The sequence below is a fragment of the Panthera uncia genome (genome assembly GCF_023721935.1).
Source record: "Panthera uncia isolate 11264 chromosome D3 unlocalized genomic scaffold, Puncia_PCG_1.0 HiC_scaffold_8, whole genome shotgun sequence".
Lineage (NCBI taxonomy): Eukaryota > Metazoa > Chordata > Mammalia > Carnivora > Felidae > Panthera > Panthera uncia.
The window spans coordinates 73,271,414-73,287,035 of record NW_026057586.1 but is presented as its reverse complement, the minus strand read 5'-3'; the positions used below and the strand labels follow the sequence as shown (position 1 = coordinate 73,287,035).

The window sequence follows — 15,622 nt, the reverse complement described above, 5'->3', positions numbered from 1 at the left end:
CTAGCACCCCCTGGAGCACACCTGTGTCCCTCCAGCCTCAGCAAGTCCAAACCACCCGGAGGTGCTGCTCGGTGGTGTTCTGGGCTTCACCCAGGCCTGAGCTGCTTGAAAGTGCTTAGAAAAGGAGAAGACGCAATTCAACAATAAGCTACTTTTTTTTTTTTTTTTGGGGGGATATAGCCGCTGCTGTGTGCTGAACCCGTTGACTTATTCCCCGAACCCTCGGAAATTGAATCATCCCCAGTCATAAAAGGTGAAGACCAGGCCGCCGCCTGGGTGGCTCAGTCGGTTGTCTGACTTCGGCTCGGGTCACCATCTTGTGGTTCACGAGTTCAAGCCCCGCATCAGTCTCTCTGCTGCCAGCGCTAAGCCTGCTTCGGGCCCTCTGTTCCCCTTGCTCTGTGCCCCTCCCCTGCTTGTGCACGCCCTCTCTCTCTCTCTCAAAAATAAACATTAAAAAAAAAAAAAAAGGTGAAGTCGGTTATGCGTATGACTCTTGATTTCGGCTGAGGTCATGATCTCCCGGAGTGCGGGTTCGAGCCCTGTGTCGGGCTCTGTACTGACAGCACGGCGCCTGCTTGGAATTCTCTCTCTCTGCCCCTCCCCATCTCTGTCTCTGTCTCTCAAAATAAATAAATAAACTTCAAAAAGGTGAAGACTGAGGCTCAGCAAGGTTAGTGAGCAATTCACTCAAGGTGGCTCACCCAGGAAGTGGCACAGCTGGAGCCTGAATTCGAATCTAACCGTAACGGCAAACCGTAAGAACAGCTGGCTTGCTGCGGGGCGTGCCGAGCCCTTTTACACGCTGCCTCATTAAGCTCTCCCCGTGGCCCCTACCTATGGGGCAGACATTGTTGTCCTTCCCATTTCACAGATGAAGAAGCAAGGCTGAGAAGGATGGAGTGGCCCGCCCAGAGGCAAGAAGCTAGGAAGTTCCAGAGCTGGTCTTGAGCCCATGCCAAGCTGTGCTCACTGCCCTCCGCGGTGTTTCAAGCATCGGAAGCCGTCCGGCGGCCTCGCCGGCCAGCCCCAGTGCTGCTTCTCGCGCTTCAAGGCTGGAGCTCTGCGGACTCCAGGCGAGGCTTTGCAGCAGGCAGCCTGAGACTCCGGTCGGCTCCTGAAAAGGGGAGCTACGCTGGTCATTCTAGGGGATTCTTGCCCGGGGCTTCCACGGTGTATGCGCGCGGTGAACACGTGCGTGCGTCTCTAGGAAGAGTGTGCACGGTCCCTCCGTCACAAGTGTCTGATTCTGTGGAGTGGGAGAGGAACGTGAGGGACATCCTCAGGCCTCAGGCGTCCCCGACCTGTCACCCCTGCCTCTGCTCCGGCTCAAGCACTGTCTTCCACCGGGGACTCCCAGAGAAGGAAACTGCGCCCCCATCAGGGCTGCAAAGGTAAGTCCTTGATAAGAACGACTGGGCCAGCCTGGGTCCAGTATTGCCCCGAAGACTCCTGGGCCTGGGCGAAGGGAGGGAGGGACGGGCCACAAATCCGTCCAGGCACTGATTTATGTAGCATTCACGCGGAATTTATTATACAAGGAATTTTATTCAATTAAACTTGAAGTACGTCTGGATTCTTAAAGGTTCAGTAGTGATAACTGGGACAGAGCGATCATAAAACTGGATGGGCTGTCGGAGGAAGGTGTCGGGAGGAGGCGAGGGTGACATTGCAGCTGACGGGGGATTCGGAACCGGGACGTTTGTCATTGGGATGTGTTACAAGTTCGGGCGGAGAAAATTACTCGGTGAAAAATGCACATTAACAATAGCCAGGAGACATCAGTTAAGGGAAACTGGGTTGAGAAATGAGACGGCAGAATCTATTAGCGTCTGACATTGTTCTCAGCGGCCCAGGTCGTGATTAAAACGACTGTCAAGTGGCGGTGGAGGGAGAGACACAAGGCCCCCTGTCCTGAGCCCACACCTGGCTGCAGACTCCCTGAGACAAGGTGCTTCCCCTGAGCCTCGGTTTCTTCCCCTGCAGAGTGCCTGTTTCAGGGCTACTGTGAGCTTTGAACACAAGGGTCCGTGGTACCCCTGGACCGGGCCCGGCACACAGTCAACCCCCAGCTCCTCTCTGGCAGGAGTATTAAATGGGCCCCGGGCCCCGGGTCCGGCCCAGGGGTAGGCAGGTGAGGTACTTTAATGGGTGCCAATGTATGGAAGTGCCCCAAACCCCAGGAATCAAGGGAGGTAAAAGTTTCATGTGATATTTTAAAAGATTAAAAGGATGCAAAAGATCTATGATCGAGGAAGCATCACCATTTTTTAAGTAATCTCTGTGTCCAGCGCAGGGCTGGAACTCACGACCCGAGATCAAGAGTCGCCTGCTCCACTGACCGAGCCAGGCAGGCGCCCCAAGACATCACAGTTTTAAGTAAAAGCGGCCTGCTGTTTCTTTCCCGACCCCTGCACAACTGCGCGGGGCGGGGGCGACGGCTCGTGAGCGCCGACAGCAGCGTGCAAACAGATCAGGCAACGCGGGCTTCCTACTTAGTCGTGTGTCTGGATGGCGGAGCTTTTGATGAACTTTCCCCCTGGGTTTGAGACACAGGAGGAGATTTTGCCGGGTGCACGCGGGGGTGCGCATTTCTCCTTTTGCTTCTGGCTCCAGCGTGGCTTTGTGAGGCACTGCAGGACAGCAAACGTTTCAAACTGATCAGTCCTCTGGGTCCCCAGAGCAGGCTCGCTCTGTTTTTCTCAGGTTGGCAACACGGGAGGCAGCCCCCGAGATGCCAAGTCTGCCCTGCGCCTGGGCCGTTTCTCGGGGAGTGCGTGCCGGCCAAAGACAAGAGGCGGAGGCAGGGCCTGGGAACCGGGGGTTAACTCCAGGCGCGCGACAGCCTCTCCCCGCAAGGGCTGGCGGGGACGGGATTTGGCAAGAGGCAAGCTGCTTTGTTTCAAAGCATCATTTTATGCTGCATTTCAAGGGCTTCTCCTGTCCTTTTCCAGGGTGTCTGACCATGGCTGGGAGCGTTTTGGTACGTGTGTCCTGCCCCTTCCAGGAAGACTGTGAGGAGGGGGCAGAAGCGAGGGAACGAGTGGTTCACCGCAAGCTCTTGGGGCCAGCTCCTCCCCCGCCCGGCCCGAGTGCTTGCGGGGCAGTTAGCCACGTTAGCCTCTCCTGAAATGCCGGCGCTCTCAGCGTTTCCAGCTCTGCACTGACGCTCAGCACCCGCTGGGGAGCAGACCTGGCGCTAACCACTGGGCGGGCGGAGCGGGGCAGGCCTCGGACACGGCCTCTTCCGGGAGGGATCTCACCTTCGCCCACGCTCACCGGCACCTCAGCCACCTCCCCGCCCAGGCTCAAGAGGGTTGTGTTGCAGCCTGCCGGGAGGCCGAGGATCCAGCGGGATGAAATGTACCCGTTCCTGCAAAATGTGCAGGCAGAGTCGTAAGAAATGAGAGCAAAATTATACGTGTGACCGATCATTTTAATGTTCGCTGACTCGCTGGCAAAAGGAGGACAGCAGAGTGACCAGCCTGCCTGAAGCGAGCCGGTGCCCGATGTGAAGCAGGGGCTCCGCAAGTGAATGATTGCTGAGCCGAGTTCACCAGGCATCTTGGCCCTGACAGTTAGCGAGAGCCTGCCCTTCCGGAGTCATTTCCCGCAATTAGCAGCGCGCGATCTTCACGTTCTCAGGGCCGCCTCCTCGCCCTGCATAAATATCCCCTTCCCAAGGACACAGCTGGCACTGGCAGTGTCATCTCGCAGTGGGAGGGGGCGGCGGTGACAAGAGAGATAAAATACAGCCATGGCATGGATCTCAGAGGCATAAACCGGCAGAGAAAGAAATCCTTCTCCAAGCCGTGCCGTTCCTCGGTCCCTCTTCCCTGGACCCTGGTCCCTCATCCCTGAGTCCGAAGCAAGTCGTGAGGCCTCACCTGTCAGTGTGCAGCTGCCCTGCCCCCACATGTAGGTGGGGATGGTGGCTCGGAGGTGACCGAACTTCCAAATCCCGCCTGCCTTCCCCTTTATAAACGTGACATTTACAGCCCCTCTGGCCCAGCTAAATCCCAATTACATTTCCCAGGGTCTCTGGTATCGTTCCAAATCTTTATGCCACCTGAGCCGGCAGGGGAAGGGCTCTCTCACCACATGCGCACGCACACGCGCACACGCACGCACGCGCACACACACACACACACACACTCACGGCTTAAGCTTTTCCCACTTTTAATTTTTTTCTATGTGGCTTTTCACTGCTGGGATCACTTTGCCTTATTTTCCCCCATACTGAATTCATTCATTACCACCTCCTCTAAGACCCAGGAGAGCCTAGTGGGGAGGACAGGGGTCTCCTCCAGCCCCCCTGGGCGAGATCTTCAAGAATCAGGACAGGAAGGACAAACTCTTCACCTCGGAGGGCTCTACAGATCTCCCCCTTTGCATTATTTCCAGGTGCCTCAGGCTCGGTCCGACGGGTCATTTTTCTTGTATATTTTTTCCTGATTCCCCTCTTTCATGGCTGCGTATCTGGCTAATGTGAAGAGATAGTCGCTGAGTCTGGAGGGACAGAGAGAATGATCTGAAATGAGAGATCAATGCTAACTGGGTCCTTCCCATATTAGCCTTCAAGGAGGAAATATAAATCACACACCCCAGGAGCATCGGGCGGGACAGCGGGTGCTCGGCCAACTTGGGCTTTGATGGATGACACTCCAGGCCAGCTTCTGTGACTGTGGCGCCAGGGCTGGGGCAGTTCGTGCCAGATGAGGCCGCTACCCCCGCCGGACCTCACAGGGCTGGTGGCTTTGGGCCACTCCCTAGATTGGTTTGCGTACCTTCCGTGACCAGGACCGAGACACCCAGCCCGCCCTTAAGGAGCCTGCAGTGAGTTCACGAAGCCGCCCACCTTTCAACCGTTCCCCGCTTTTCCTTGTTTTCATGCCAAGCGCTGCCCACCACCCTCTTCCACCTCTCCAGGCCCCAATCTTACCCTCTGCGGCCAGCTCCATGCCGGGTCCTGCTGGAACCTTCCCTGACCACGCCCCCACTGAGATCGAACCCCCCTCCTCCTGATGCCTGGCCATCTCTCTGGGGGCAGGGTTTGGGGGCAGTGGAAGAGACTCTGCTCTGGGTGTCTCCCATTCCTGGAAGGTAGTGACATGCTTGTTTCCAGTCTGCCTAGCGCTACCCTCCTTGCTGAGGAAACGAACTGGCTTGGCCCACACAACACTACGGGAGGACAAGGCTCCCCAAAGGCCACTGCTGTGCCGATGAACGGAACCTTCCTCTCTCCCTTCAGGCCCAGCCACCTCCCAGGAAGAAAGGAGCTGATCAGGTCACATCCCAGGGAGAGGAGTGACCTCAGTGAGGGGCGAGACCCCGGCTGTGAGGTCGCTTTCTGGAAATCCAGGACAGCTCCCAGGGGCCCCCTGGTTCTCAGTCTGCCCCTGGGCCCTGACCTTGCCCACACTGGAACTGCATGAGGCAAGGCTGGAATGGAACCCAGACGAGACCTCCTGGGGCCAGCCCGGCTCACTGGCTCCTGTGCCGGGGCCCTGGGCCCTGACGGCCCTGAGCTGGCCTTGCCCGGCCGTCTCTTCTCAGTTCATACGGCTGTCTCTTCTCAGTTCATACAGCCCTGGAGTCTTGTGGGGAGGGGCTGACAGTGGGTCTGACCCCTGCCTGAGCTCCCTGGTCACTCAACCCAAAAGCGGGCCCCTTCCTGCTGCACTGTCCCTTTGTTCTTATGTTGCGGGCTCCTGGTTTTCACAACAGCCTCTCCCGACACCTTCACCTCACCAGGGACAGGGACGGTACCTGCCTCATCCTCAGCTGCACGCCTGTGCCCGACACAGCGCCTGGCACGTCGCCGACCCTCAGTGGATATGAACGTGTGGGCCCCCTTCTCTTATCGTTGCTTCCCACAACGTGCCTAGTTTTACTGAATGGGACTCTCCAAATTCCATCAGAGTACCTGTTTAAAAACTTGGCCACGTTAGCGTCCGTCTCACCCATCTGGACAAGAGGCACCACCCTGGAAGAGGAGGAAACGCCACGTCGCATACATTACGGGATCGACACTCCGGGGGACCCAGGGCTGCGTCCCACACCGGCACCTCAGAGCCTACAGTGGCTTGACCTGGTGCCCTTGCCGGCCTGGGCGCAGACATCCCTCCGGACTGCTGTCTGCTGAGCACTGGTGACGGGGCGGGCCCTTGCCGGGCCCTTGACGCAGGTCACCTCCGCCACATAACCCTTGCTGAGAGATGCTCTCCCCGAAACCGAGGCTCTGGCTTTGTGTCCCCTGCCCAAGGGGTCTCATCATCCCACATGCACGTCCCCACCACCCTGCCTGGTGCATCCTCTGCTGGACTAGGCCCCCTGCCGGGCCTTTGCGTCTCTCTGATTGTTTTGGTACCACGGGCATTGCCGACACGGATGGTTTTCTACAAATGATGAATTTTTTCTTTTGAAACTGAAGCTCTGTTACGCGGGGCCCCTTTGGGAACCACTTGGGCCCACGAGCCTTTCATGAGGGATGGGACCTTTGTGATGTGGGGCTGTGGACAGAGCTCGGGTTTGGAAGCAGACCGACCCGGGCTCAAATCTGGACTCTGCCATGGACCGCTCAGGTGACCACCCTGGCCACGAGGTCGCCTCTCTGAGCTCGTTTCCCGACTCCTGTACACGGGGGGCTGCCACCACCCCTCTACCAAGGTTATCCTGAGGCATCAATGAGGTGACGATGAGAAAATATCCAGCACGGCCCTGCCCATTCATCGGTGTAGGGCTTCACTTCCATTTGTCTGGGAAGCTGGGTGGCAGCTGGCGTTACGAGTGGTGTAAATGGAGGTTTTGCAGGGAACTCTTTTGAAGTTTCTCTGAAAGGCTGTCAGTAGCTTTTAGGGGTCCTTCCTCTTCCTGACTCGGAGGTGTTGGGGCATCGGGTGGCTGGTCTGTTGAGAGCTTCCACCTGCCCCCCACCAGCCCCGCCGCCAGCCCTGTGGGTCCCTCTGGGCCCTTCTTTACCCAGCAGCCAGCAGGGTCCCTTCATGTCACTGCGTGGCCTAAAGCCCACCAACGGTTTCCTATTGGTCTCGGGATAGAGGTAGACCTCTGTGTGCCTCCGAGGCCCTGCCGGTCTCTGGCCTCATTGTGCCCCACGCCCTCTCCCTCTGGACCCAGACACTCGGGTCTCCTTTGTGTCCGTTCAGTGCGGGCTGCCACCTCTGCCCTTGCCGTCCCCTCGCACTGGACGCTGTTCCTCCCCGCCCCCCAATCCTTCAACCCCTGGCTCACGCAGTGTGACTGGGAGAGACCCTCCCTGTGTCCACTCCACGTCCCTCACTCATTTCTGCCCAGCTCCAACTACCCCACTTACATTAACCCCCAGGGACGAGGAGCCAGGGCACAGGGCAAGGAGGCCTCCCCCGAATATCCTTTTGACTTTCATAGCACGTGAGTGTCAGAATTATAAATAACCAGCTAACCCCATCAGGGACTCCTCCTACCCTGTTCACCTATAACCTCTTGTTTCTCCATAAGCTCTGATCGTGATGTGGTTACATCATCTGTCATTTGTCCGCTCGCGGGTCACTGTCTCCCCTCGGCTACGCAGGGCTCTGAGGACAGAGACCCGGGCTGGCTGGCGTCCACCTGGGACGGTGAAGGTGGCAGGTGAAGGTCTGCCGATGGGTGGCTGGATGGCACGGAGCCGACCCTCCTAGGCTTGCCTGCTGCTCTGGCCAGGCCCCCGCCCTCTCCCTTGGCCCCCTTACCGTCTCTCTGCTCGGCGGCACACGGCCCGACAGAAGTGCAGCGCGGAGCTGCTCTTGCCTCCCGACTGAAAGGAGAGAGCACTGGCTGGAGCGGGGCTGGGCGGGGGGAAGGGGTGGGGGGGGGGGTGTGCCCACTGTAGACAGGGAGTCCCCTGGACAGATGGACCGACGGATACACGGGACCCCGCCCCCGCCCCCAGCCAGCAGTGTTCTGCTTCCGGGGCCCTGCAGAGGGGCGCGTCCACTGGGAAGCCCCCTCCAAAGTGGGCAGGGCTGGGGAGGGACCAGGGAGGGTCCGGAGGGGACTTGGGAGGCCGGCGGCCAGCTTCTGTCACAGGCAAAAATTAAAGAGGGGGCTTACTCCGCACCTGTGTGTTTCTGTGAACACACTTGGCCTGTGGCCACCCCTAGGTTGACACCGCCTGGCACCTACCGGCAGGATAAACGCCGTGAGAGGGGGGAGCTGGCTGGAGTATGTGTCGATCCACTGCTCCAGCTCCAGGATGGGCCCCGCCTCGAATGCGGCACATCCTGAGGAGCCGAGAAGCAGGAGGACACGGCCATGGGGCCCGTCGCCCCCCAGACCAGGGAAACCGCCCCCATGTCCCTTCCACCCCGGGGGGGCTCTGCAAACCACTTCCGCCGGCTTGGGAGGGCCTTCCTTCTCGGGGTCTACGGGCCAGGCTGATGGGGGTGCCAGGGGACGCCCCGGACAGGGTCCCACCTCTGAGCACGCGCGGCAGGTTGGGAGAGAAGATTACTTAAGTGAGCCTCCCTGGCCGAGGAGCGCGGGGTCGCCAGGGCAGAGCCGACGTCCTGCAGCGAGCACTGGATCTGGGGAAGCAACGTGGGGCGACAGTGAAGACCCGTTCCTGGCGGGCCGGGCGGGGCTCACGTGGTTCCACGTGCAGGGGTGCCCTGTGACACGAGGAGGCGAGCGGGGGCTGCCCTGCTGGGGACTGGCCGGATCTTTAATCAGCTGGCATTTAAAGGTGAATCGGCAAACTCTGTCTGAACCTTTGGCACGTCTGCCTTGGACACCAGCTCTGTTGAGCGGGGGCCCTGGGTCCCTTGGGGATGCGAGTCACACAGACGATGAGCGTCAGGTGCCCAGCGACAGTCAAGAGGTAGCTTCTCACCCCGCTCTCGTCTCCGTCAGGCCTGGGCCCGGGAAGTCTTTCCCTTTCCTCTCCACTGACGGCTTTGGTTGTCTGACCTGTGACAGCCGGGCCGAGACACCAAACGTGACAGTGCTTTAAAACTAAGCCATAGGGGCGCCTGGGTGGCGCAGTCGGTTAAGCATCCGACTTCAGCCAGGTCACGATCTCGCGGTCCGTGAGTTCGAGCCCCGCGTCAGGCTCTGGGCTGATGGCTCGGAGCCTGGAGCCTGTTTCCGATTCTGTGTCTCCCTCCCTCTCTGCCCCTCCCCCGTTCATGCTCTGTCTCTCTCTGTCCCAAAAATAAATAAAAAACGTTGAAAAAAAAAAAATAAAATAAAATAAAACTAAGCCATAAAGGACAAGTATGTACGAGAACATGGTCGACCCCTGCGTGACAAACGACCCACGGGCGCCCGTGCCAGTGAGCCCCACGAATGCCGCCTCCTTTGTGGCCGGCCAGAGTCCGCTCAAGCTGGGTGGGGCGCCGTGAGGTGGGTGGTGGTCTGCGACCTCTGCTGAGATGGCGACTGTGACAGCGTGCCGGGAGCAGGGCGCAGCGGGAGGCAGCAGAGGCCGCCCACCCAGCAGTGAGCTGGGACCCTCCTTGGGCTGCCGACCGGCAGAACCTGGGTGGGGACCTTGGCCACCTGGCGTCTCACAGGCTTCGAGCGGGAGGCGGGGTAACGGTAGTGCCCCCCTGGACGGCCAGCTGCAGCACTCACCCCAGCACTGGAGGGGGCGGGAGCCAGCTTGGGAATCAGATCCCAACTCCGCTGATTCCCAGCCCCGGCGCCTTGGGCAGGCGGCCCTTTCCTTTAGGAGTTTGTTTTGCCCCAATAACGTGCCCGTTAACCTGCAGGTCACAGGCTTCTGAGGAGAGCGGTGCACGGGCCCAGCGAGCGGGGACCTGGCGGGGCTCCCGGGTGAGAAGGTCACAGTCTGCACCCTCGGGATGCCCAGGCCAGTGGGGAGACAGACGGATCAGACTGTGTGACACTCTTTGTGGCACCTGCCGTTAGAGGCGGGGCCTCCACAACGGGGGTTGTGGAAAGCTGAAGGAGGCGCTTAACCGGGCTGGAGGCCCTGGGGGACGTGACGTTGGAGCTGGGACCCAAAGGACAGGGGCCTAAAGCATAGGTGGACTCATCACGTCACTGCCCCCGCCCCCCCACCCCCGCCTCAGCCTTTTCCCTCTGGAAACCCTGCAGAGATGAGCACAGCATGCGGAAATGACGCCTGCTGAGGTGAGAACTTCTTCACTGGGAGGCTGAAAACCACGCTGGCTGGCGGCGCATAGGAGGGCCTCATTCACAGAAAGTTCTGGCACTTAAGGCCCTCCCACCCTTCTGTGGCCCCCTCACTGCCCTCCGCCTGCTCCCAGGAGGCTAAGCGGGCCCCAGCCTGGCCTGGAGGACTGAAGCAGGCTGAGTGTCCAGGAAGCAGCTTCTACAGTCTCAGGTCAATATGTAGACTGAAACCTTGGACACGTCCTATGCATCCGAGGGGATGTCCCTGTCTCCACTGTTAAAGTCCTGTCTGTGGGTCAGTCTCCATGCTTCCTAAGGAGAACACTAATACTGAAGGCCATAAGGTCCCCTGGCCTAGGGCTTCCTGAAGCTGGTTTTCCCAGGTTTCTCAGTCTCGGGGCTGCTGACATTCAGGCAAGGGGCATTCTCTGTGGCAGGGGAGGCCCTGGGCGTTGTAGGACGTTTAGCATGTGCATCCCTGGCCTCTACCAACTAGATGTCAGGAGCCCCCCCCACCACCCACCCACCTGTAACCACCAAGAGTAATACCAGACATTGCCGTGCGTCCCCTGAAAGGCAGAAGCACGCTGGGTCAAGTCCACTGCACTTTACGTTTCCCCCCCTTGGTGCTGTTCTCACCACTCGCCTGGGAGGGAGGATGATCTCTGTGTCCCCGTTTTGCAGGTGAAGAAACAGAGGGTCCCAGAGAAACAGTGAGTAGCCCCAGGTGACCCAGAGAGGAAGTGACGGTCAGATGGCAAATCCAGTTATGGCCATCAGGCCACAGGGATACAAATCCCAACTTGGGATGAGACACTGCTACTCACTTTCTGCAGCTCTTCAGCAAACGGGTGGCCTTTTTCTGCGACTAATTCCAAAGCAAACCTATGAGGAAAAAGAAAAGAATCTGCGTCTCACATCACGTCTGTGGGCCCTAATTCAGCTCTGACACCACAGGGTTATTTTTCTTGCTGACAGTGAGAACATCATAACCTTTCATTTGGTTAGGGGTGTTTGTTGCTCAAAATGCCTTTTCTTATACTCATTACTCATCCAGTCAACGCTTCCTTTCTCAGTGCCTACTCTGGCCAGGTCCAGGCAATTCAGCATGAGTACAAGGGACACAGGCTCTGTTCGGCAGGAGGCCGAGGCATGAATCGGGTGTCACACGACTGAACGTGAAGTTGCAAACTGAGGTCAGCTCTCTGGAAAGGGCCAGGGTCCTGGGAACCTTGGCCTGGGCTGGAGTTCAGGGAGGGCTTCCTGGAGGAAGCAGTGCTGGAAGTGGGACTTTGAAGGCTGAGTAGGAGTTCCTGGTAAGGCAGGTGGGATGGGGAAAGCCAAGCGCCCCAGACGCAGGTCAGGACCCCAGCTCCAGCCTCCCTCCAAACTCTGCCACTCTCTTTACCAGTCAGGGGCCTGGCAGGGAAGAGTCGGCAGTGCATTCGCAGGGTTCCTGGAGGAAAGGCTGGCCAGGGGACTATTAACAGGGTGTGAGAAAAGTTATGGAATGACAGTGGGTGGCAAAAATTAGCACAAGCAGGGGCCTGAAGGGGCGAGGGAGGGTCAAAGGTGCTCCAGACCCGGGAGAGCTGGATTCTCGGTGGGGCCACCGCCAGGAGCCATGCAGCTGACTGGGCGAGAGTCACTGGGGAATGGGGGCAAAAGTGTTCCCGCTCCTCTCTCTACCAATGTCCCATCTCCTGCTGGTGCCTTCCATTGGCTGGACCCGCCCGGAAGACAGAGGAGGGGACTGGGGTGAAGTGTCACCACGCAACAGAGGTTGCCTTCTGGGCACAACCAGCGTATCGTCTTAGCCTGCCTTACAGTCAGAACTAAACAGACAAACGTGTTAATTTGTCATCTAGCGTGGGTCTCCCGCTTTGGACTGCAAGGAACAACTCTGTGGGCCGGACACAGCCTGCCCTCCGCAAAGCGACATCCTCCGGCCTGGCACCAGGCAGGTGCCCGGGAATATCCTCAGGGAAGACATCCCCACGATGCAGCCAGTTGTAGACCCTCCTCGGTGCTGCTCCTTCAGGCTCCCGCCACCTGGAGGGTGCCCCTCTACTGTCTGCTCCCCCAGCACCCCCAAGACTGTGGGCTCCATGAGGCACGTGGGCTGAGGCTCTCTGCCTGGCACATGGAGAGGCTTGCTCTCCGACAATCCACAATCGAGGCGTCCCCAGTCTCCTGCCCCCCTGCCCCGGACTGAGGGATGATGGCTTGCTGATTTGCTAATCCTAAACAGCTGATGCCAGAACTCCCCGTCCTTCCCCCCTGCCCATTTCACCTTGTGTCTGCCTCTTCCACCTCCTCCCCCCACCCCCCGCCTCCCCACAGGCACCAAGGGGTCTGCGTTCTCTGCTCCGCTGGCAGACCACCTGCACCTGCCATTATCCATCCTGAACACCTCACCTAGTCGGGCCCATCACTGGGAGGTGGGAGCCGCACACCCGTACTCGCCTGAAGAGTGGGGGAACCAGGGAAGGAGGGGCATGGCAGCTCCACACGGCGTGGGACGGATGCCAGCCAGGAGCAGGCAGGGCCGGAAGGGAAAGGCGCCTGCAGCCCCCGGCAGCCTCGTGGAGCTGACCACGTGCCCGTGCCTGCCAGGCCGAGGCAGGTTCACCAAGAGTTGGCCGCCCCCCGGGGCCAGCCAGCGCTCTCGAGAGCTTCCCGTGAACTGCGTTACTGGTGCCGATTCAAACCCCGCCTCAAGGCCAACCCCGTCTGCCTTACCCAATGGCTGAGCTTAATTCATCTGTAGTTCCCAAGGCTTCAAACACTTGGTCATCTTTAGGTCTCCTTTCTCCAGTGAAGGTGCTAGAAAACCCTATGAAAAAATGTTTAGCCACCCAAATTAAGATTTTTTATTTTTCCTGGCATGCTCTTTTTTTAAAAACACTTTCCACCTGAAGGATAACATATACACAGAAAAGTGCTCAAATCCTAAGTATATAAGTTGATCGATTGCTCCTACCTGAATATACCTCTGTGATCAGGACCCAGATCAACAAGTAGAGAATGATCAGCACCCCTGAAGCCCCCAGGCACTCCCTTTCATTGCTGTTCCTAAGGGTAACTTCTTTCCTGACATGCTTTTATTTTATTCCTAAAAATCATGTACTAATCATTCCGCTAAAGAAATAAGACATATAAAGGGGCACCTGGGTGGCTCGGTCGGTTTAGCATCCGACTCTTGATTTCAGTTCAGGTCACGACGTCATGGTTTGTGAGACGGAGCCCCGTGTTGGGCTCCATGCTGTCTGTGTGCCGCCTCCTTAGGATTCTTTCTCTCCCTCCCTCTCTGCCCCTACCCCACTTGCGTGGGACGGCTCGCTCGCTCGCTCTCTCTCTCTCTCTCTCAATAAATAAACATTGTTTAAAAAAAGAAATAAGACATATAGGTACATATTATAATTATATTTCACATAAAATCGAAGTCCTCTGTGGATCTCTGCCTAGGTCACGATTTCCCACCATGGTCCCTTAACCACGGAGATAGAACAAACCTGCTCCCGACAGCCAGGAGCCAGCCTGGCGCTCACAGGCAGGCTGTGGTGTTCCGTTGGGACTCAAACACCTCTGTGGAACACTGTCTGGTGGCCCCCACTCTGACTGTGACACAGCAATCCCCAAACAAGACCCCCCATAATCATGTCTGAGCACAGAACACTGTCCAACCTGTAAAAATGACCAAACATCCCCATTCTCTGGCTAATGCGAGGGACTGCTGCTTCTTTATCAATGACAGCTTTGGCCTCTCTTTGTCACACCCACCTTCTAGATAAAAAATGACTGAGATACCCAACTAGAGAATTAGCCCTGCTTCCTGACAGCATCCAATCCAGAGTAACACCCCACTTCCTGGAATTTGCTCCAGATCACCTGGCATAAGCCCAGTCCTATAATGGGTCCTTTCCAGTATCTTCTCACTGAGCCCACGGTGTGCCATGTAATGAGCTAAGAGACCCAACTTGACTAGACTGTCCCTGGGGGTCTCGGCTGGAGGGCATGCCTGTGCCCGTTCTCTTTCCCTTTATTTATTGTGGTAGTAGACACATAACATAAAACTTAGCATTCGAATCATTTCTAAGAGTACGGTTCAGTGGCATTAAGTATATTGTATGCATATCTTTTATACTTTTACGACATAAGTACATACTCCCCAAAATATATGTAAACTAGTGACCTGCACAGTTTTTAAAAAAAATTTTTTTTTGCTGTTTATTTATTTTTGAGACAGAGAGAGACGTAGCATGAACGGAGGAGGGACAGAGAGAGAGAGGGAGACCCAGAATCCAAAGCAGGCTCCAGGCTCTGAGCTGTCGGCACAGAGCCCGACGCAGGGCTCAAACTCACAACCTGTGAGATCATGACCTGAACCGAAGTCGGATGCTCAACCGACTGAGCCACCCAGGCGCCCCCTGCACAGTTTTTTTAAGTTTATTTGTTTACTTTGAGAGAAACAGAGACAGTGCGAGTGGGGGAGGGGCAGAGAGAGGGGGAGAGAGAATCCCAAGCAGGCTCCCACTGCCAGCGCACAGCCCAATGCAGGGCTTGATCCCACAAAGCCATGAGATCATGACCTGAGTCGAAACCAAGAGTGGGATGCTTAACCGACTGAGCCACCCAGGCGCCCCAACCTGCAATTGTTTTAATTAAAATATTTAAGTAGGGGCACCTGGGTGGCTCAGTCGGTTAAGTGTCCGACTTCAGCTCAGGGCATGATCTCACAGCTTGTGAGTTCGAGCCCCGTGTGGGGCTCTGTGCCTACCGCTCAGAGCCTGGAGCCTGCTTCAGATTCTGTGTGTGTGTGTGTGTGTGTGTGTGTGTGTGTGTGTGTGTCTGCCCCTCCCCACTCATGCTCTGTCTCTCTCAAAAATAAACATTTAAAAAAATAAATAAAAATAAAATACTTAAGAAATCTCTACACCCGACATAGGGCTCGAACTCAGGACCCCAAGATCAAGAGTCGCATGCACTTCTGAGCCGGCCAGGCGCCCCTGCAGTTGTAAACTTTAGAAAATATGTCACACTGATATAGTCTACATCTCACTTTTTTCTGTCCAACATTATTTTCAGGTATTGTTTACATAAAGTAATATATGCTTGTTACAAAAAGTCATAGGATAGAATAAAAGTATGTGCCATAAACAATGAAAGCCCTTCTGTTCATTCCCCTCTCCTAAACTCAATCTCTCTCCCAGGTAGTACTTCAAGATGTAACCTTTCAGCATATTCTATGCATATCTGAACACATATATGTATATACGCATAACACACACACACTTTTATCCAAGTAGATTTCAATTATTTGGATTGCTCTGCAACTTGCTTTTATCACTTCATAGATCTTAGGCATCTTTCATTTCATATCACATTTGATGATATTTATTGACACCTGTTACATTATTTTTAATGTTTTTAATGTTTATTTATTTTTGAGAGAGAGAGAGAGAAAGAGAGAGAGAGAGAGAAC

The 15,622-nt window shown here is 56.7% G+C and overlaps 1 protein-coding gene across 6 annotated transcripts in view; it reads right to left on the bottom strand.

Annotated features, from left to right (window-relative positions):
• Window positions 1–3,415: 3,415 nt before the first annotated feature.
• The window catches only part of MMAB (metabolism of cobalamin associated B), a 13,825-nt gene continuing 1,618 nt past the window's right edge, over window positions 3,416–15,622 (bottom strand). The window contains exons 3-11 of one of the 6 annotated variants that reach the window (XM_049619174.1): window positions 12,880–12,973; window positions 10,965–11,022; window positions 8,492–8,564; window positions 8,164–8,261; window positions 7,731–7,795; window positions 5,927–5,986; window positions 4,943–5,096; window positions 4,604–4,696; window positions 3,416–4,509 (exon numbers count right to left, since the gene is read on the bottom strand). In XM_049619174.1, the coding sequence (XP_049475131.1) occupies window positions 4,429–4,509; window positions 4,604–4,696; window positions 4,943–5,096; window positions 5,927–5,986; window positions 7,731–7,795; window positions 8,164–8,261; window positions 8,492–8,564; window positions 10,965–11,022; window positions 12,880–12,973 (776 nt within the window). In that variant the 3' untranslated portion in view covers window positions 3,416–4,428. Of the gene's footprint in view, window positions 4,510–4,603; window positions 4,697–4,942; window positions 5,097–5,926; window positions 5,987–7,463; window positions 7,609–7,730; window positions 7,796–8,163; window positions 8,262–8,454; window positions 8,565–10,964; window positions 11,023–12,879; window positions 12,974–15,622 lie in introns of those variants that run through there. The other 5 variants (XM_049619175.1, XM_049619177.1, XM_049619178.1 and 2 more) reach the window with 5 other exon arrangements.